Raw genomic sequence first — 21,440 nt, 5'->3', positions numbered from 1 at the left:
CACTGTATGTGTCTCATCACAGCAGAAACCACAACAGAGAACATCACAATAACCAAATAAATTAAATTCCTTCATGAGTTTCCTATATTACAGAAAAGTTCCTGGAAAGATGTCTGTTTGCTATACGTATGGCCTATGATTCTTGATCTTCCATCTTCTGGAGCGAACCCGAAAGAAGAAGAACATGAGCATGAGGAAGACGCAGGAGAAAGCGTACAACACCACACATAGACTCATATCCACGCTGGAGAAGCCCAGCCCTAAAATCGATAGGCTGGGTTCCTTCTGTACCCCAGTTCTTCCATCTCCGCCAGCATGTATATCAGTTCGCTTCAGGTGTTTAGGAGAACCCTGTGGAGATGGCTTCAGTCCTTTTATGAGAATGTTGGACGGCGTGGACAAGGCATTGTTGGCTGCAGCAGGACCCGGGTCGGGGTGGGTATGGCTGGTGTATTTGGGAGAGATGTTGGCAGCACCATAGTGTTGTTTAAGAAAAGTCAGCACCATGTCTTCATTCCATACATGAATGCCTTCCTGCTCCTCGTGGCATGTAGGACAGAGGTCGGGGGTCGGCCACTGGGTTTTAGGAAACATGGGGTCTTCACTCATTGATCCTATACAGAGTAAACAATGAGAGCGTTCTATTATCAGACATCACGTGTGTAACACTGCTATATAACATCTTGCAAAAGGTTTTGGACCACATTTAAACAAGTGGGTATGGTAACGTGAGCCAGTTCCTTTATTTATTTATTATTTATTAGGATTTTAACATCTTAACATGTTTTACACACGTTGGTTACATTCATGACATGACAGATAATTACTGGTTACACATGATTCATCAGTTCAAGTCTTTTAATGTTAAACTCAGTCATGGACAATTTTGTATCTCCAATTCACCCGACTTGCACGTTTTTGGACCGCTGGAGGAAATCGGAGCTCCCGAGGAAACCCACACAGACACGGTGAGAACATGCAAAATCCACACAGAAAGAACCCAGACTGCTCCACCTGGGAATCAAACCCAGGACCTTCTTCCGTTAGAAGTAAGTGTGGCTTAAACACATGAACTTAGAGGTGTCCAAATACTTTTGGCCATAAAGAGTACACATGTCTTCTGATTCTTACCTGCCAGTCTTGCATTAACCTGGTTATGTCTCGTCCACAGCCAGATTACTGCCTCGTCCAGAGACTTCACCTGACTCATGGACTCCTGTGCCATCTCCTCAAAGTGCTTTCCGCATTCACGGCAGCCGAAGAAAGTTCCAATATACTGTCGCATCGTTCTCAGCACGGCCAAGGGGTCGTCCTCCAGCGCTGAGAAAAAACGAGAGGAAGTTAGAAAAGGAAATTAGAGCTTTGGAAAAATGCAATCAGTGCAGTGTTCATAGAAAATATTGAAAAGTAATAATGTAAAAGTTCCAGAAATGAGAACTGTTCCATAAACAACTGAGCGAGTAAATTAGCAAGTATAAAAAAGTTGGAAGCAGTGTTTTTCCTAACATTATAAAAAGATAAGGGAAAATCGCTGTGCCTTCATATGATTTACAACCTGTGCTTTATCCAGCCATGCAGAAAAATCTAAGCACTTCATTTACACAGAAGGCTTTTTAGCCACTTGGTTAGAAATGAGCTGAAAGCGCTTGGCTCTTCGTACCCGTGTTGGCGAGAGCGACAGGTCGGCTGGCAGCCTGCACAGTGAGCACATGGAAGAGGGTCCAGAGGGAGCAGGGGTATCCTCTCAGTGTCGCACTGCTGCCCTGGCAGCCTATCCACTCCACATGATCACTCAAGTATAACCCGGAGATCTGGCACAACAAAGCAAAGAGCGACAGTTATAAAAAATAAATATGAATAAAAACATTTATCAAAACCACTGCACATGACAACTGCAAATAGATACTGGGTACCATAATGGGTACCAGTTAGGGCTGGGCAACCTGATGAGTAGTTGGTAAATGGTTAACTAAGCACCTAACCTTATTAACTTTAATACTTTCCATGCCAAATGTGAAATTTTATTCACAAACATGTAGTAATAAGTAATAGTAATGAGTGGAACCAAACTAAGCCAACAATGTTGAATTTGAATCTAAATCTATTGGGCTTGTTGTGCGTAATGTAAGCCATACAATACCATTATGGTATATTTCATGTATATTTCAGTTTATTTGGCGCTCGGGTGGCACAACACCCACCAGTGCTGAGACCTCAAGTTCTGCTTTGCTATTAACCTAGCTAGGGGTCTGAGAAAGGGAGGGCAATTGGGTTGCTCGTTGCTGCTACAACTGCGGCCTCAGCTGGCTGGTCGAGGCGCCTACAGGAGACCTAGATGACTTAGATGGCAGTACGTGACTGTATGTTTGCCAGAAGGGCCTGCTGGTGTGGTGCAGTGGTGGAGTCTTGTTTTCTTTCTGTGTTTTGTATTGGTACTAATGGGCTCGGTGTGTAGTACTGTCGCCTCACAGCAAGGAGGTTCTGGGTTCAATTTCCAGGTGGGGCGGTCCGGTTTCTTTGTGTGTAGAGTTTGCATGTTCTCCCTGTGTCTGTGTGGGTTTCCTCCCACAGTCCAAAGACATGCAAGTGAGGTTGGAGATACAAAGTTGTCTATGACTGTGTTTGAACTGATGAATCTTGTGTAACCAGTAACTACCGTTCCTGTCATGAATGTAACCAAAGTGTGTAAAACATGACGTTAAAATCCTACTGCTTTTCTGGCACTTTTCTACACTCAGCCCTCGTACATTTTATTATGTTTTTTAGTAAGTAACATGTTTGAGAGTAAATCCCACCCCCCAAAAACAGTAGGAACAAAAAATTGAACAAATATGTAATCTGTTCACGTTAAGTCTCACCCGCATTTTGTTATTAGCCAGGTCCAGAATGGCTTCGTAGGGGATTTTCTCCAGTGGTAAACTAACCAACCACTCCAGCAGCGTCTCCAGAAGTTTAATCACAGACTGTCGTCCCGGAAAGAGCTAACAAAGAAAACAGAGCCGTGAGCAGACAAGCCCTACAAACCCTGATAAAGAGCACTTGAACAAGTCTGGGTATATGTCCTACCTTAGCCACCACTGTTACAAAGTCTTTGAAGGTTTTCAGTTCGTCTCCCTCTAGAGTTTTGTGGGTTGCCAGCTCCACTCGCAACAAGTAATGCAAGCCTGACTCCAGATCCAACATGTACACTTTAGACCTAAACAGGAGAGTCACACAATGTACTCATTATCATTGATTCTACTTAATTGATGGTCTGGAAATGGATCCAACTCACAGTCCTTTCTCCGTCTCATCAGTCAGACTAAATTTTTAAACAGGTAGCTGGCAATCTTAAAAGTTTAAAGACTTTACAATGTCTACATAGTAATATTTTAAATAATTTACAAACTGTAATTTCTATTATCTGAGATAAGATGCCCTGCCAGTTTAGCCAGCACTCTGTTAAACTGTTTTGGGTGTTTTACCAACTCTTTGTCCTGGCCAGGGTCACTGTGGGACCGGTTGTTCCTAGTATCACTAAGCGAAACACAGTAATACACGATAAACAGGATGCCAATTCATCAAGAGGCCTTGGCTACCCCCTCCTAAGACAAAGCAAATCATATATGTATGTAGATGCCCAACAGGCCGATAGCACCACCGGAGAACCCTGGATCCTGGTAGTTTTATAACAAAGCTACACAAAAATAAAAGCTTGTAGAAATTTAGGGTGGGACCAGTTGTCCCTGGAATCAATGGGCAAAATACAGTAACACACCCCGGACAGGACGCCAATTCATCAAGGGTTTTTGGCCATCCCCTCCGCAGACACAGCAAATCATGTCTGTATGTGGGTGCCCAACAGGTAGACAGCACCACCGGAGAACCCTGGATCCTGGAAGTTTTATCAAAAAGCTACACATAAATAGAAGCTTGTAGAGCTTTAGGTTGGAAGAACCTGACCAGATCCTGAACCCTATCCAATATAAAATCCTTAGTCATGTTCTAAAATCTATGTGAATGCTTTAAATGAGACTGGAAGCTGTTTTAGTACCAAAGGGAGACAAAGTTCCTAATCCATCACACCCACCCCCCAGACATAGCATAGTGTGTATGAAGACACCAGAGCGTCAGACAGCACCACTGTGTATTCGAACCCTGGATCCCAGCAGTAGTGGACTAGCGTAATTTACTTCTGTGCCACCCAAGCGCCCTAGATCACATTCATTTAAATAGAATGTGTGTTTTCAGAGCACTGGGTGGATGGCTGGAACACAGCCAGAACAGGGTGACAAATACTCATGACTGACTCACACCTCGGGGTAATCCGAAGCAGCCAATCCACCTGTTTTGGGCGTATGAAGGAAACCAGAGTACTTAATTCAAATCCACACGGGCATGAGAAGACAAACAAAACTCAAACAGTCAGTAACCAAAAAAGATTATGTGCTGTGGCACCCGCTATCAGCTGTGCCACTGTGGCACCCCTCTGACTTAAAATGAACCCAGATACCTGACATATTGTTTACTTCTGGATGAAAGTCAAAGTAGCTATTTACAGCTAAAAACACCTGAATGATACAGAAACAAACTTACTTGTCAAATTCTTTGAACCCTTCACTGCTGCTCTTGTCTTTCCCGGCTCCTTGTGCAGGCTGCTGGACAAAGCTGGACTGTTTCCGGTGCACTCCAGGAAGCAGTTTGAGGAACGAAGAGAAGAAAAAGCGGATTTTTTTCGGCCTGCAAGCAAAATCTTTATTTTAGGGTACTTAAATTACAACCCCATCCCCAACCCATGGGCTTTCCTTAGAACATTACTGTAAAATAAGTATATTTCATAGAATATTAGCTAAATACAGATTAAAAGTGATGATTTATAAGAATTTCATTCTATTACAAGTGATTACAAATTAAACTCCTATTAATATCAAATTACTGCACAAGCATGTCAACCAGGCATCAGAATTATCCCTCATTTTCCACAATATAGTTGTTTCCAATCCCTGGTGATGTCACCAGCCACATCTTTTCACCTGCCAGTGGTGGATATTAATTTGTTTGAAAGGAACAATAAAAAAAATAGGCATTTTTAGGTTCTAAGATAGTTAAAGAATTTGACTATTAATCAAAAGGTCACTGGTTTAAGACTCACCACTGCCAAGTTTTAACCATTGGGCCATTAAGCAAGGCTGATAACCCTCAATCACTTGCAGTTGTAAGTTGCTTTTGATAGAAGCGTCTGCTAAACGCCATAAATGTAAATGTAATCTAGTTGTGATGTCACCAGCCACATATTTTCACCTGCCAGTGGTGGATGTATGGAGACTCACGCTATGCCCTCAGTGAATCTTGCACCATTCATGTCAGAGCCTTAACAAGACAGCAAAAGTCACATGCTTCAAAGAGAATGAGATCTCATCAGTGGTGGGCTAGCGTTTTACCGCTGCGTCACCCAAACGCCCAAAGGGCCTTTTTTTCCCCCAAAGTGAGTGCAGGCTTGGCGTAGATTTTTGTGGTGTGGTTTGTCTTCTTTTATGGACAGTTAAGAATCTCCTACTGTTCCGGTACACAATGAAAGCTCCGGGCTTTTCTACGTTTATTTATTTCAGTCTGCACTCTGAATTAGTTGAGGTTTATTTCATGAAGCTAATATATTCATGAGTATGAAAAAAGCTTGAAACTGCATAAATAGCAAAAACAAAAGTAACTGTGGTGCGCTAAAAAAACAAAATGACTGAGATAGAGACAAATTGCAAATCTATAAATGTTTACGTTTGTGCAATTAATTTGTGATGAGTGCAAGAAAAGGCAACACACAGCAGTAGAAAGAAAGACAGAGTGTTTTTCTCCTCTTAACTGGCTTTAATCCTGCTGTGTTCTTTATCAAGAGCAATATCAAAAACTAATGAACAGAGCATTGCTACTTAATACAGTTAGGTTAATGCAAACCCTACAGAATAGTAGGATTCTCAGTTAAACTTACACGTCCATGACTGCATGTGTGCCATTTGGGTAAAAGAGGTAGGCGGCTGGAACCGTGCTGATGCCAAGCTTCTCTGTCAGAACCTTTTGTGAATTTAAAGCCCTTGTCACTGTCACACCCTCAAATGGCATCAGGTCCAATATTACCTGTACAAAAGAAGAACCAGTCAAGTCAAGTCGAGTCAAGTCAAATTTATTTGTATAGCATTTTTTACAGTAGACTGGTGAGCAAGCCGACGACAACAGTGGCAAGAAAAAATACTCCTTAAATATTACAAGGCAGAAATCTGGAGAGGAGCAATATGTTGCTGTGTTAATATCAATGCACTTCAGATCAGAGCACCATAAACTGTTGTACATGCACTAATCATGGTACACTAATCAAAGTGAACCTAAACAGGGGTCATTCAAAATCTAGATACCTTGTCCATATTAATTTATTTGGAAGGAATACTCGAAAAAAATTCTAGGCAGCTCAGGTTCTGAGATGGTTAAGAAATTGGGCTATTGATCAGAGGGTCACTGGTTTAAGCCCCACCACTGCCAAGTTTTTTAACCATTGGTCCATTAAGCAAGGACCATAACCCTTAATCACTTTAAGTTGTAAGTTGCTTTGGATAGAAGCATTTGCTATTTATTTATTAGGATTTTAACATCATTTTTTACACTTTGGTTACATTCATGACAAAAACGGTAGTTACTCGTAACACAAGATTCATCAGTTCACAAGTTTTAATGTCAAACACAGTCATGGACAATTCAGTGTCTCCAATTCACCTCACTTGCTGTCTTTGGACTGTGGGAGGAAACCGGAGCTCCCGGAGGAAACCCACACAGACACGGGGAGAACATGCAAACTCCACACAGAAAGGACCAAGACCGCCCTACACACTGAGTCACCATGCCGCCCTAGAAGCATCTGCTAAATGCCATAAGTGTAATTCGGAAATATCCAAGTCTGAAAGAAGCTACTTCTTTTACTGGTTTTTGGGCAGTGGTAGCTTAGTGGTTAAGGTACAGGACTAGTAATCAGACTGGTTCAAGCCCCACTGCCACCAAGCTGCCACAGTTGGGCCCCAAAGCAAGGCCCTTAACCCTTAGCTGTTAGCACTGTATTCAGTAACAAGTGTATGTCGCTCCGGATAAAAGCGTCTGCTTAGTGTCGTAAGTGTATGTCAGGAAGAATCATTATAATTCCAGCCTGATAAATCAGAAACACACAGCTGGCCTTATGACATCGGAGTTAGGTTCAGCAGACAGAACTGCTTTTGTTAATTATGGAAACATCATAGCTGGACAATTTATCTACATTTAAGATTAAAACTGGCACATGATTCTAAACAAGCTTACTTCATTTACTAAAATGCTCATTGCGCACACAGTATATGTGTGTATGTGTGTGTATGTGTAAGAACTAGGTGGAATTTGGTTTGATCCAGGTACTGCTAAAACGTTTACGAAGCACAGTTCCTGATAATTAACCTGTTTTAGTTTCCAGCACTGCGCTGTGCATTTCACACACACACACACAAGTAATCTGGTTTTTATCTCAAAGCAGTGTGACCACTGTAGACAGAAGAGAATTCCATACAGGCTGAATAATCATTAACCTCGACTAAAGCATTCGCTTTATTTCACAGGGTGTCATGGTGCATGCACCTGCACAAAGAACTGTTCTTTAGCAGATCCAAGAGTACCTAGATTCAGACACTGTGCATGCCTCAGGAATGAAGATGGGAGCAATTTAAAGGAATATGGCACAGGGTCAAGAAGACAAACTGTTTTACATCTCAACTGTCTGTTGACAGTAATGGTCTCAACGACAAGAAGAATTTTCCTCTACTGTGCAAACACAACTCAGGGCTTTACAATAAGACAGTATGAATCATGGGAGTGTTGTCTACCATATACACAGTCTATTCCTTTGTCTCTTCAAGATCAGCTTAAAAACACATAAATAAAGAGAATTTAAAAGTGCAATATATATTTTAAATGCACTCTTTATTCATTTAAAAATTGTTAGGGCAGCAGAAAAGTCTTTGCTGACAAGAAAAGTTTGTTGGTATTAGTTTCTCCCATTAGCATCACCATACTATCAACAGTTGCAATGTGGTTTCATCATCTGTTTGTCCATACCTCTCTTCCTATATATGAGTCTTCATCCTCAATTATAACTGCAGTGTATTTGTCTGATTTCTGCCCAAATAAGGACACGATGTCCTCAGTCCTGTAAAAAAACAGCAGAACAACAAAATAAAGTCAAGTGCCAGGGAATCATTTGGTATAGCTAAAGTAATGTATTAAATCTGCATTAGCAAGAGGAGAAGGAAATAAAAGAGATAAAACAATCAGTGACCATCCATGTGCATGTTAGAAACAATAGTCGATATAAACAATCAATATAAATATTTTATCTCTGATAATTTTTGTGTAGCTGGAAGGACAGACAACTTTGCTGACCAAAGAAGATTTATTTTATTTTATTTATTAGGATTTTAACGTCATGTTTTACACACTTTGGTCACATTCATGACACAGTCATAAACAATTTTGTATCTCCAGTTCGGATCTCACTTGCACGTCTTTGGACTGTGGGAGGAAACCGGAGCTCCCGGAGGAAACCCACACAGACATGGAGAGAACATGCACACAGAACTCCACACAGAAAGTACCCAGACTGCTCCACCTGAAAATCGAACCTAGGACCTTCTTGCCATGAGGCAAAAGTGCTACCCACCGAGTCGCCAAGCCGCCGACCAAAAAAGAACTCGGAGGACATGTGTGCAACAGTCCATGCATTCTGTATTCCCATTTCACACACATTTTAATACTTAAAATTCTTGAAACCAAAGAGTCTTGGGATTTTAATACTTTCTTCGGCTGTTTCATGTGGATAAATAATGAAATAAGTTAATTTACAGGTTTTTCCCTTTTATGAAAATATGACAAAATCTGATGGGTTCAAAATATACTGTACATACAGCGTGTCCCATAGCTCTTTTGAACTTGATTAGATGCTGCTCCTTGTCACCAACATCAATAAGATTATAATAAACTTGGTTGGACTCTTGATCGCTGTACATCAGCCAGATTTATCGGTTATCTGACACAGGCTTGACTTTTTATTAAAAATTCTCGATAGGCTTCCAAAAAGCTGGAATTCATTCAAAGACTTGACAATTACAATAGTCCACAACCTTGTGCGAGCAGGCCAAACAAGCCTTATTTATATGGGACAGAAAATTCACTAGCAATTTTCAAATACTAACAAGGAGTTAGAATGCATAACCCAAGATTAAATGACAAGAAAAAGCTACACCAGCAAATAAACAATACAAGTTGCTGTGTGTTTAATTTTTAACTATATAGAAACCTAATAACTTTAATTTAAGTTTGTTGCAATCATTCAGTCACAGCAAAAAGTTGCCTGTCTGTGTGAACTTTAGATTTCACCTGTAACTGTAAACCAGAGAACAAATAACAAAAACTAGTCACAAGGTGCTGAGCTGTAAACCGGTTAGACAGACTTTATTCAATCAGACTTTATTGTACACAACCGAGTATGCATACTTAAAAAAAAAAAAAAGAAACAACTCTTTGTCTTCATTTAGGTTTGATTCGAGGGACGCTTACACATTGAGAAACTTCCACGTCTGCAAAGATGACTTACCTCAGCAGTTCTGCAACAAGTAACTTTTTATAGTGAACACAGAAGTTCAGTTTGCAGTTTCGCTTACGTGCAGCAGAAACGATGTCTGTCATGTTTCCACTAGTAAACATTCCAGTACAGGAAATACATTTAAAAATGTATTCCTTTTTTATTGGTGTTTGGTTTTTATTTAAACATACCTGGCAGGTGTCAGTTGAGGGCAGCCTGTTGGCCAGTCTTGTCTGGTGTGATTTTGCAGGAAGTTTACCATAAGCTGTCTGACTGTCTGGACCTCTCGATCAGCTCCTAATGACAGGCAAGACAAACAAAAACAGTACTAATAATAATAATGATTATATGAATAATATGCTAAAGCATAAAGTTCTGTGGAAAATGTAAATCAGGTCCCACCTTTGTATGTCTTGCCAATATCAAATGTAGCAGTATGTGCTTTGAAGTACTAGAAAATATGGAGGAAAAGGAGTTATTCAAAATGCAAAGTGAGATTAAGTAGCTGTACATCTACAGAAAATTCAGAATTCAACAGAGAAACAGAATTCGAGCCTTCATATCTGTAGCGAGTTATAGCTTGGAGTTTAGCTTACAGATTGCCCAAAAAGGTTTTAATGTTGCAATGTTTTACTGTTCTAAATAAACAAACCATGGTTGACTTAATACTACATTTTATTAGAAGTCCAAGGGCAAGGATGCTTGGGCAGCACAGCAGTCTAATGCACTAGCACATCACGGTGGAGTGTTCAAAATCTTAGCAGAATCACCGACCTGGCCCAGCATCCACACAAACACAATACGACTCTGTGTGGGAACCCAACACCAACAGGTGATACATAGTGGGTGCAGATTTATTTATTTTATTAGGATGGTAACGTCATGTTTTACACACTTTGGTTACATTCATGACAGGACAGGTAGTTACTGACTGCATGTCTTTGAACTGTGGGAGGAAACTGGAGCTCCGGGAGGAAACCCAAGCAGACACAGGGAGAACATGCAAACTCCACACAGAAAGGACCTGGAGCGCTCTCCACTGGAAATGGACCTTCTTGCTGAGCCACAGTGCTGCCCAAGTGGGTGCAAATCGGACAAGTGTCAAAAGGGGTGTGTGGTGATTCGGATCATCCTGACTGGGGATTGTGCTATGGAGCTCAAACGCTGCCATAAGTATCTGAATCTGAATTTTATAAATTTGAAATATTTCAATCTGAATTTTATAAATTTGAAATATTTAATGGCGTAATTTATAAATTTGAATTTTAACAATGCTTTTTTGTGATTTAAACTTGTGAGGTGGTGAAATTTGCTGTTGAAAAATTTTCATTTCAAAATTACAACTTGCAATTTTCAGATTTTAAAAATTCAGATAAAAAAAATTCAGATCTCTCAGATTCAAATCTCAGAAATACGAATTCAAGCTTGAGGTGAAACATCCGGGTTTCCCAGGAAAAGTAAACTTTCCAGAGCGATTCGAACGCAGCATTTAACCAATCACAGCGCTGCCTCACCTGCGTTCATGTCTGTGGAGGAGAAATGAATCCCAATGAGGAAAGTGCATCCAAAGTTCTTCAGATCCACACAGTCAGCTTAATTATTTATAGTTCTGGTAAATACTCAACGTGCTTTACGGCAAGTTTTATATTTTGCGTTATGTAACGCTGGTGGCGTGATAACGCGCGGGGTAAGGTTAGTTAGCGTTAGCTAGCTTGTTGGTAGTGGTTAGCTAAGAGTTTTGCTTGGCATGAGCTGGTCTGAGTTTAGGAAGGCATGGATATTCCGTTGCTTGCACATATTAAAACGGGGAGTTCAGAAATGTTGTGAAACTTCTTTCCTGGTGTGCCGTATAGCACTTCAGAGTTCAGTCTTTACCTCATTTACCTAACACACCTGGTTCGACTCATCTGGTCAGTTGAGGTTGACACTTTGGATGCACTTACCTCATTGGGATTCATTTCTCCTCCACAGACATGAACGCAGGTGAGGCAGCGCTGTGATTGGTTAAATGCTGCGTTCGATCGCTCTGGAAAGTTTACTTTTCCTGGGAAACCCGGATGTTTCACCTCAAACTTGAATTCGTATTTCTGAGATTTGAATCTGAGAGATCTGAATTTTTTTTATCTGAATTTTTAAAATCTGTAAATTACAAGTTGTAATTTTGAAATGAAAATTTTTCAACAGCAAATTTCACCACCTCACAAGTTCAAATCACAAAAAAAGCATTGTTAAAATTCAAATTTATAAATTACGCCATTAAATATTTCAAATTTATAAAATTCAGATTGAAATATTTCAAATGTATAAAATTCAGATTGAAATATTTCAAATGTATAAAATTCAGATTCAAATACTTATGGCAGCGTTTGAGCTCCATATTGTGCAAGCAGCAGCGGATTCACAATATGGATTCATGCACACACACGTATACACACACAAAAGCATGAACAATCTTGCACATAAAAAAGCATATAGATACAGTCCTGGTATTTGGCTTTAAGCTGTTCTACTGTAATTCATAATCCAATATTTAAATTTATTTTCATGTTTCACTTCCACTTTATCCTGGTCAGGGTCATGGTGGATCCAGTTTCCCCAGAATCACTGGGCACGATGCAGTAACACACCCTGACTAGGACACCAATCCATCACATGGCCTCATCTATAACCAATTATGATGTGTATAAAAACTTACCCTAAATGTGGGGTAGAAGTGGATGCTGAATTCTTTACAAATATCGAAGTTCTCCTGATGTGCACAGTCTAGGACTGCAATATGGATGGCCTGAGACCAGTCTGTAATAAACATGAATACAAGGATAAATGAAATCATTTCACACCACAGGAATAATACAAAGCATTGCCAGCTGCACTGTTTTCCTGATCTTATGTGTTTACATGTTAAGAATATTCTACTAACTACAAAAACTACCACTACTACTACTAAAACTACTGATTCCAGTCCTTAACAAACAAGGATGTGATTTACACTTGGTCTTTTAAAAGTGATATCCAAAGCCATTTAAAGAGAAAAAAACATGTAGTTCTGGCAACATCTGTAACTACAGACATCAGAGCTGAGCTGACAGAAGGTTTAACAGATGCAAAGATATTCAATTAAAACCGCAGAAAGTAGCAGATGGGGTGTGGACAGAGAACTTTTCAGCAAATAATACAACACAGGCTGCAGTGGCTATTTCATGTGAAATCTTAAGTTTGGAAAAAAAGAGGTTAGCTGAGGGACATAATAGGTCTCTTGAGACCCCCCCATACCACCCTGAGTTATTCTTCACCTGCTGGAAGGGGCTCTGAGTGTTTTGGTCGTGTGGGGGAATGCACGCCAGGGTTGGCCAGCACAATGAAGCATCCGACCCCTATTGTGAGCGGAACAGCTGGTAGGCGGCCACTCAGGATCCACCCGACCGACAGCTTGTGCCAACAAAGGCAGACTTAAAGAATTCAACCCAACACATGGCGAGTTCTATCAGTCACCAAAAATACCAAGTCTGCTTCTTTTTACTGTTTACTATCCTGACAGAAATTAATGTGGACATCTCAGCCGATGAATGTTGTGTTACAAACAGTTTCGTGCCTTGTGTATTTTAATGGAAGACTTTAATGAAAACAAACACACACATTTTATGTGTATAATGACCTCTGTGATCATTTCAGCTATAAAACAGCCACTCTTCTAAAGGCTTCTAACAAGACTTTGAAGTATGTCTGTGGAATTTAGTGCCCATTTAGTAAAAAGAGTATTTGAATGTGTGGGCACTGATGCTGGCCAAGAAAACCTCAATTGAAGTTCCAGTTCATTCCAAAGCTGTTCAGTCTGGGCTCTGTGCAGGACACTGAAGTTTCTTCAGACCAAGTTTTTCATCATGTCTTTATAGACTTTGTTTTGTGCACTCTTCTAAAGGCTTCTAACAAGACTTTGAAGTATGTCTGTGGAATTTAGTGCCCATTTAGTAAAAAGAGTATTTGAATGTGTGGGCACTGATGCTGGCCAAGAAAACCTCAATTGAAGTTCCAGTTCATTCCAAAGCTGTTCAGTCTGGGCTCTGTGCAGGACACTGAAGTTTCTTCAGACCAAGTTTTTCATCATGTCTTTATAGACTTTGTTTTGTGCACTGGGCACAGTGATACTGGAATGACTGAAAAAACACTGAGATTTAGGGTTGAAATATGAGTGGTGCTATCAGCCAGATCAGGAGTCTACACAGACATGTCTCTTTAAAGAGAGTGTTTATGGTTAAACAACCTAGCCATTGGAAAGTGAATTATTCAGTGCGTTCTCAATGCCAGTCCCAAGCCTGGATGAAATAAGGAGGGTGGCGTAAAACTGTGTCAAATCAGGTACGCAGACCAGAATGAAGTTGGTCAGTGTTACAGACATATTAATGCTCAAAGTCCTTATCATGTGTAATAGTAAAACCTTTAGTTACAAAACCTTATTAATTATATCAATATTTTAATATTAACTCTCATTATGATGGTGAGTTTTACAAACTTTACCATTTTTAACCACCATCGTTTGACAATTTTAACAAACTTGGACTGCAAAAAATATACTAATTTGCAAAAGCATTTCAAGCATGTTATCACTGGGATGTTCCCCATACCAGGTAATCAGACAGTGCATTTCTAGTCAGTACTGGCCTCAGCTATTTTTAACAGAAGAAATGCACTAAAATAATCAATAATAAAGTGTAGATTTTAGTTACACAGTGAAACTGATTTCTTAACAGAGGACTTTGTTCTGTTGGAAAACAAATACACCGATATTACAGCACAAATGTGAGAAACTTCTAGAATGTTCTGTTGACCAGATTAATAAAAATGTAATACTTGGGAGGCTGTATTGTTTAGCCACTTTTTAGCTTCTCTCATTTCTCATTTCTCTTATTTCTCTCAGAAGGTTGGCGGTTTAAGTCACATCACCACCAAGTTGCCACCGTTGGGCCCCTGAGCAAGGCCCTTAACCCTCAATAGTTCAAAATCGTGTTCAGTCATAATTGTAAGTCTCTTTTGATAAATGCAGAAAATGTAAATGTAAAGATGACAGACAGTCAATAAACCCATTAGCCAGCCATTGGGCGTGTTCGAAAACCTAGAGAGCTACCTTCTCTACTGCCCACATAGGCAGCTGCCTAAGTAGAGAGGATTCTAATAAGACATCAACTTATAAGTCAAGTTATTCGAACACACTACTTAGACAGCGATTACAACGATTACATCAGTTCTTGTTTACAAAGCTAACACAGTTAGCCTTATGCAATTCAAACCAATGTGATGACACTCAAAGACTGGACTGGATAAAATTCACGTATTTATTAATTTATTTATTAGGATTTTAATGTCATGTTTTACACACTTTGGTTACATTTATGACAGGACAGATTGTTACTGGTTACACATGATTCATCAGTTCAAGTTTTTAATGTCAAACACAGTCATGGACAATCTCCAGTTAACCTCACTTGTATGTCTTTGGACTGCGGGAGGAAACCGGAGTTCCCGGAGGAAACCCACACAGACACGGGGAGAACATGCAAACTCCACACAGAAAGAACCCAGACGGCTCCGTCTGGGAATCAAACCCAGGACCTTCTTGCTGTAAGGTGACAGTGCTACCCACCAAGCCACCGTGCCGCCCAATATTTTCATTAGCTAAATTCTGTTTGTAGCTTCAGTGCAGAAATACATTACATCAACATTCCCGAGCATGTTCCCAAACATGACGTGGCTGATTAACTTCATGTGTGAAGTGAAAAAGTGTAAATTAGATTTGTTCCTCTGAGACAGAAGAAGCAGAATTAAGCTTACTTTTAATCCTAAAATAAATTTCACTGTCATCACCTTGTCTAGCTTTAGCGACTCAGACACGGTGCTAATAGATTTATCCACTTTTGGGCCAGACGTGTTAATCTAGAGACCTTTTCAGTGCTGTCACCCTCTGCTGCACTGAACACGAGGAGCTTTTGGAGGGCAATTAGCCCGGCCTGTTCGTACCACACCGCGTGGGCACATGGCACAGTCTGACTTGGCATTAATCACTACAATCCTGTGCCTGTTAAGCAGTCTAGTGAGCACGAAGGGTTAGCCTGTAAATCCAATTACACATCCAGAGAGGGCACTCGGCTTGGTCAAAGGTGGGCTCGCTCATCTCTATTTTCTCCAAGCTGCTTACTGAATTTTATCTGCTCCAGGCTTTCAGTTCACTAATCACTGGGTGAACAGGCAAACAAGGCTAGTGTTAGGCTTTATATGCATTCATGCCTGTAAGGCAGGGTACAATTGACCATTTCAGTCTGGTTTCCTGGTAACAGCTGTTCACTGTAATAGAATCCAGCAGCATGCTGCTTTATTACCAAATACTCAATACCCCTTCGTATAATGTGCACTTTTCCTAAGAATTTGGTGGCAATTTAATAGAAACGGGTCGAGTGTAAAAGCTGGCAGACTGGAAATTAACCACGGTGAGACGTGGTATTACTAGGCTGGATCATGTGTGAAGAGAAGCTGATAATTACTGAAAATAACAGACTGACACCTTCTGCAATGGCTTATGCCCCTTTTTCATTGCACAGAACCCTACATTACAATACAGCAGCCACCGAAATCCAGAACTGTACATGCCATGCATAATACACTGTTGTAAGTTTTCAACTGGGAGGAGTTCGCTAAAGACGAGGCTGTGACGGCTTTCTTCACCAAACACCGACAGCAAATATGTGACTGAAACTAAACAATAGTAGTTGTAACCACAACATTTTGGTTTTTGGTTTGCCCTGCTGTGAATGTTGTGGTCTTTCATTTTCAGTAACACGTTTTTCATTTTATTTTTTCACACCACCACTTTGCTGACTCCCTGTATTGCACTCTATCTGTGTAAAATTGTTCAAAATTGTTCGTTTTCCTTTTTAATGCTAGACTTGAGGTCTTGTTGCACTTCATCAGACTCTTCATACACTCTGATCAGAGCTTGTACCTTATCAGATGGGCAAAAGCAGTTCTCAGCATTTTCTGACACTAAACCACTTAAAAGCTATGTCACATTGTCATGTAAATAAAATCCACTGCAATTGTGTTTAAAATATGGCACTTGTATTGTTTCATTCCAGTTGTAATTCTTTGACAATTGCATTTGACCAGTCAACGAGCTGCATTGTTTCGTGTTTCATCTAAATGACTTGATTTGGTATGCTTGGTCCCAGGCCAAGAAGCATAACAGGTACTTGGGTCAGAATGGATCACTTGGCAATAGAAATCACTACTAAATCACTGATCCTGGATTTAAAACAATGTACTGTACAATAAAAAGTTTAAAGGAAAGGGGGCAATGGGATTAACCAATTACTAGCCTGGGCAGCTGGAAAAAGCAGATCATGTGTCCGAACTACCTGGTTTGTGTTCACACTTGCCCACTAAACAACTGATTAAGTAGGTAGCAGTATGGACAATAACCAGCATTTCCCTTCCCTTATGAACACTGTTAAAAGTATTTGATTACGAAAAAAGGTTCATGCATTTCTTTGCAGTTTATTACCATGCCCTGCTGGAGGTTAAAATTGGGCACCACCTGAAATAAATGTTGCTACACCCCTGTGCCTTTCAGGATTTGTGTACCATTGATCCATGTTAAATTCAACAATTTCCTTTACTGTTTTATTTCTAATACAGGGGCGGCACGGTGTCTAAGTGGGTAGCACTGTCGCCTCACTGCAAGAAGGTCCTGGGTTCGATCCCCAGGTGGGGTGGTCCAAGTCCTTTCTGTGTGGAGTTTGCATGTTCTCCCCATGTCTGAGTGAGTTTCCTTCGGGTGCTCCGGTTTCCTCCCACAGTCCAAAGACATGCAAGTGAGGTGAATTGAAGATACTGAATTGTCCATGACTGTTCGATATGGCCTTGTGAATTGATGAACCTTGTGTTATGAGTAACTACCGTTCCTGCCATGAATGTAACCACAGTGTAAAACATGACGTTAAAATCCTAATAAACAAACAAACAATTTGTAATACATAATACAAATTACCTGTGATTATATAAGCCAATAGCACATTATGCACACTGATTAATTTGGATGGATTAAACAATCACCACATGAGTTTGGACGAGCCCAGTACGTCTCTTGTAAATAATATAAAACTTAAGCACAGACAAAATGATGGAGCTTAAAGTCATTTAAATAGGTCAAAGAAATTTGCAAACTAAGCAAAGTGATTTACATACAGAGCTGTTAGTCATGGATGACGTTGATTTTGACCAAATAAAAGTCACAGTACACGATAATGTTATGTACCATGCTTTCACAACGTTTAACCTGTTTATTCATTTTGAATACTTCTGGTTTATTATACCGCACCTATTCAATTGCAAATAGATCGCTATCGTCAAACAACATAATGTTTGTTTGTTTATTAGGATTTTAACGTCATGTTTTACACTTTGGTTACATTCATGACAGAAATGGTTACTCAAGGTTCATTAGTTCACACAAAATTATATCGAACACAGTCATGTACAATTTAGTATCTCTAATTCACCTCACTTGCATGTCTTTGGACTGTGGGAGAAAACCGAAGCACCCGGAGTAAACCCATGCAGACACGGGGAGAACATGCAAACTCCACACAGAAAGTAAACTACATAATGTAAAATCAAGAAAGTGTGCATAGAAAGAAAGGTGGAAAACAAACAAAGAACAAAGCAAGTGGTAAATAATTGCTGAAATAAATAAGTAACAATTTTATGAACTTTTTGATACACTGTCATGGTACTACATTTCGTTGCCTTGTACCTGTACTGAGCAATGACCATAAAGTTAATTCTATCTATCTATCTATCTATCTATCTATCTATCTATCTATCTATCTATCTATCTATCTATCTATCTATCTATCTATCTATCTATCTATCTATCTATCTATCTATCTATCTATCTATCTATGCAAATTATGTCAACTCCTCATTTTCTTAGAATCAGTGTTACAGTACTTGAACTGAAATAAATTTCAGGCTGAAATGAACTCTTTCAAGCTGACCTGGGCGGGTTGTTTTGGTAGGAAACCCAGGTGTAACTGCTGTTTTCTCAGCTGCCTAAATGATAGACTCTCAAGTACAAGGGGTTGGGAGACTAAGATTAATCAAATCTGCTGGCCTCAGATTTTGCACAAGATTAATATCGGGGCAGGACATTATAATATCAACATTACAACATATCATCCTTATCATGCTGGGGCAGTTGTAGCCTAGTGGTTAAGGTACTGGACTAGTAATTAAAAGGTCACTGGTTCAAGCCCCAACACTGCCAGGTGGCCACTGTTGGGCCCTTGAGCAAGGCCCTTAACCTTCCACTGTTTAGACAATACACTGTCATGGTACTGTAAGTCGCTTTGGATAAATGCGTCTGCTAAATGCCGAAAATGTAAATGTTGATGTAAATTAGTCTTTTTCTATTCCTGTAGCACTGGGTGTCAGTGCTTTTATAACTGTTATTCATCATGAGTAACTGATTGGATGTGGAAAACATTATTTTAGTATTCTCTGATACTATATTTGTACCATATTTGCCTCCTTTAAAAGGTAGTATGTGGTGTGGAAAGACATACAGTCTGCAGCTGTACAAACAAACCAAGATTTTAATCCGAACATGTGTACTTGTACCCAAATGCTGACTACTACAGATACTACTTCTACTAATACTAATAATATTACTTCATTGTGGCTTTTTTGCCATTCCACTATGATAATACGCTCACTTATAATATTACTAATTAGTGGTGGGTGACAACAGCCAAAATCTTTCATAATCTCATATGGAAACTTATACTGGTTATGCTTTTCTGTGTTCTGCACATATTAATGCATAATTACTTTGTTAATTGTAACATATCAAAAAAAATAAACAAATAAAATGTACCATGTGTTCAAATTATGACACACTTAATTATTCCCCAATGCATTATATGTAGCACCTTCATAGATGGTGTACACAATAAATGTGCAGGAAAATTCTATAATTTCGGTTGTTGCAAGTAAAGAATACAGTGGTACCTTGTAAGTCAAAATCTTTGAAACTCAACGCCCTTCGTCAAGAAATTTGTATCCTTAAACTCAACGTTTCCTTTAAACTCAAATTATTTATTTAATTTCAAACTAACAATAAACAACCGCTTTGTTCAGCGCTCAGCTTGAGCAGTGCAGTAAAACGTCATCAAAGTGCGAATATGAGACGAATCTGCATTTGTGTGGAAAAACCATCAGATTCACTCTGAAAGCTCCACATGTATCTGTGTTTATCTAAATTTTCCTCACTGTTTCACTTTTAAACTTGTATAACAGCTTGGGGTTCTAAGAAATTGTAAGAATCGGCTTTATATTTCAGTGTTTTCATATTATATGAGTTATTTTCAGTGTATGAGTGTCAAAAACAATCCCATTATTTTACATAAGCCTAAAATATATGCAGTTCCACGGAACCATGGAACGCATTAACAGGTTTTCCATACATCCTTATGGGAAGAAAGACCTTGAAACTCAACACCACTTTCAGAACCAGTTGACGTTGAGTTTCAAGGTACCATTGTACTTTAACTTTGGTTTACTTGGAAAAATCAACAAACAATGAATTTTAACAAGTGGTGTTCAAAGCTTTCTAATGGAACTAAGTGGTACAGCCCAATGTCCAGACTTTTTAAATTGTAACTACCAAAACTCTAATCAACACTTCTTCATGTAGACTAGAAGTTTAACATAAGATCAGGAAAACGATAAACATCGTATTTTTATGTTTCAGTAAGATTAAAACTCTATACATGGATTTAGCAGGTGGTTCCTCTGGGTTCATGTAAGAACAGAACATGAGATCTGTAGCAGTTAGTGAACATACAGCTACGTGCAGGAGGGAATGTACTAATACAAAACAACACCCACACACACACACCCACCCACACACACACACAGAATAACACAGATCAGCAGAGATAGAATACTGTAATCTATAGTATAAACAGACAGACAGACCTTGTACATCAGCAGCCAGGGATTTCCAGGTGGGCGAGTACTGTATACAATGTCCACACCATGAAGAGTAGAACTGAACCAGCCAGCCTGTAGAGGAGTTCAACACTGTCTGCTTCAAACTATCACTTCTCAGAATCACCAGTGGGTCTTCCTCTGTGTATAGCTGACCAGCCCAGCCATGTTTCACTACAACTGCTACAATAACGAGGGATACATAGAACCGTACTGCCATCCGTAAACAGTTAGCAGCCATGAAAGCAGCTGAAGCACTACTGTTACACAGGCGTCTCCTCCTCCACACATACGCAGTACTAGCCACCGGGGTGTTCTCGAGCATGTCAACGTGGCGTTTATTTTGCGCAGGTTTCTCCGCCTCTTGCCTGCGTTCGATTTGCGCATCTTTGATAAATAAAAATAAATTAAAAATGTAATAAAAAAATTGAAGAAAAAAACAATATTTTTCAACAAAATATCGATTATAAAATACAACTGTTGCATATCGGGTTGGCACAATGAGTCCTGGGGACCTGTGAAAGGCTTTATATACAGTATTTCTCTAAATTGCCCCTAGTTTAAAGTGACTTAGCCCTTTAAAGGTATCACCAAGAAAATAATGTTTAAAAATGATTTCTTTGCATTTCTGAGTTTCTTGGGACTTAACCAATAACAAACAGTTAACAGTCAACCAAGGAGTGGATACATCCCAAACATGATTACTTAAATACTTTTTTTTTAATGCATTTCTCCCCTTTTCTCCCGATTTGTAGTGCGTCCAATTTTTACCCAATTGCGTTTT

At 39.6% G+C, this 21,440-nt stretch overlaps 1 protein-coding gene across 1 annotated transcript; it reads right to left on the bottom strand.

Annotated features, from left to right (window-relative positions):
• On the bottom strand, positions 1 to 20,981 carry qsox2 (quiescin Q6 sulfhydryl oxidase 2). The gene is made up of 12 exons (XM_063018301.1): positions 20,645 to 20,981; positions 12,315 to 12,415; positions 10,022 to 10,070; positions 9,811 to 9,916; positions 8,098 to 8,188; positions 5,963 to 6,108; positions 4,576 to 4,719; positions 3,067 to 3,196; positions 2,859 to 2,981; positions 1,661 to 1,811; positions 1,132 to 1,320; positions 1 to 614 (listed from the first exon to the last, which is right to left on the bottom strand). The coding sequence occupies exons 1-12, from the start codon at positions 20,979 to 20,981 to the stop codon at positions 121 to 123; spliced, it is 2,061 nt and encodes a 686-aa protein (XP_062874371.1). The 3' UTR covers positions 1 to 120.
• Positions 20,982 to 21,440: the final 459 nt, after the last annotated feature.

The sequence above is a fragment of the Trichomycterus rosablanca genome, chromosome 21, assembly GCF_030014385.1.
Source record: "Trichomycterus rosablanca isolate fTriRos1 chromosome 21, fTriRos1.hap1, whole genome shotgun sequence".
NCBI classification, from domain to species: Eukaryota; Metazoa; Chordata; class Actinopteri; order Siluriformes; family Trichomycteridae; genus Trichomycterus; species Trichomycterus rosablanca.
The sequence above is the reverse complement of the archived record's forward strand: the minus strand, read 5'-3'. Positions and strand labels throughout refer to the sequence as shown.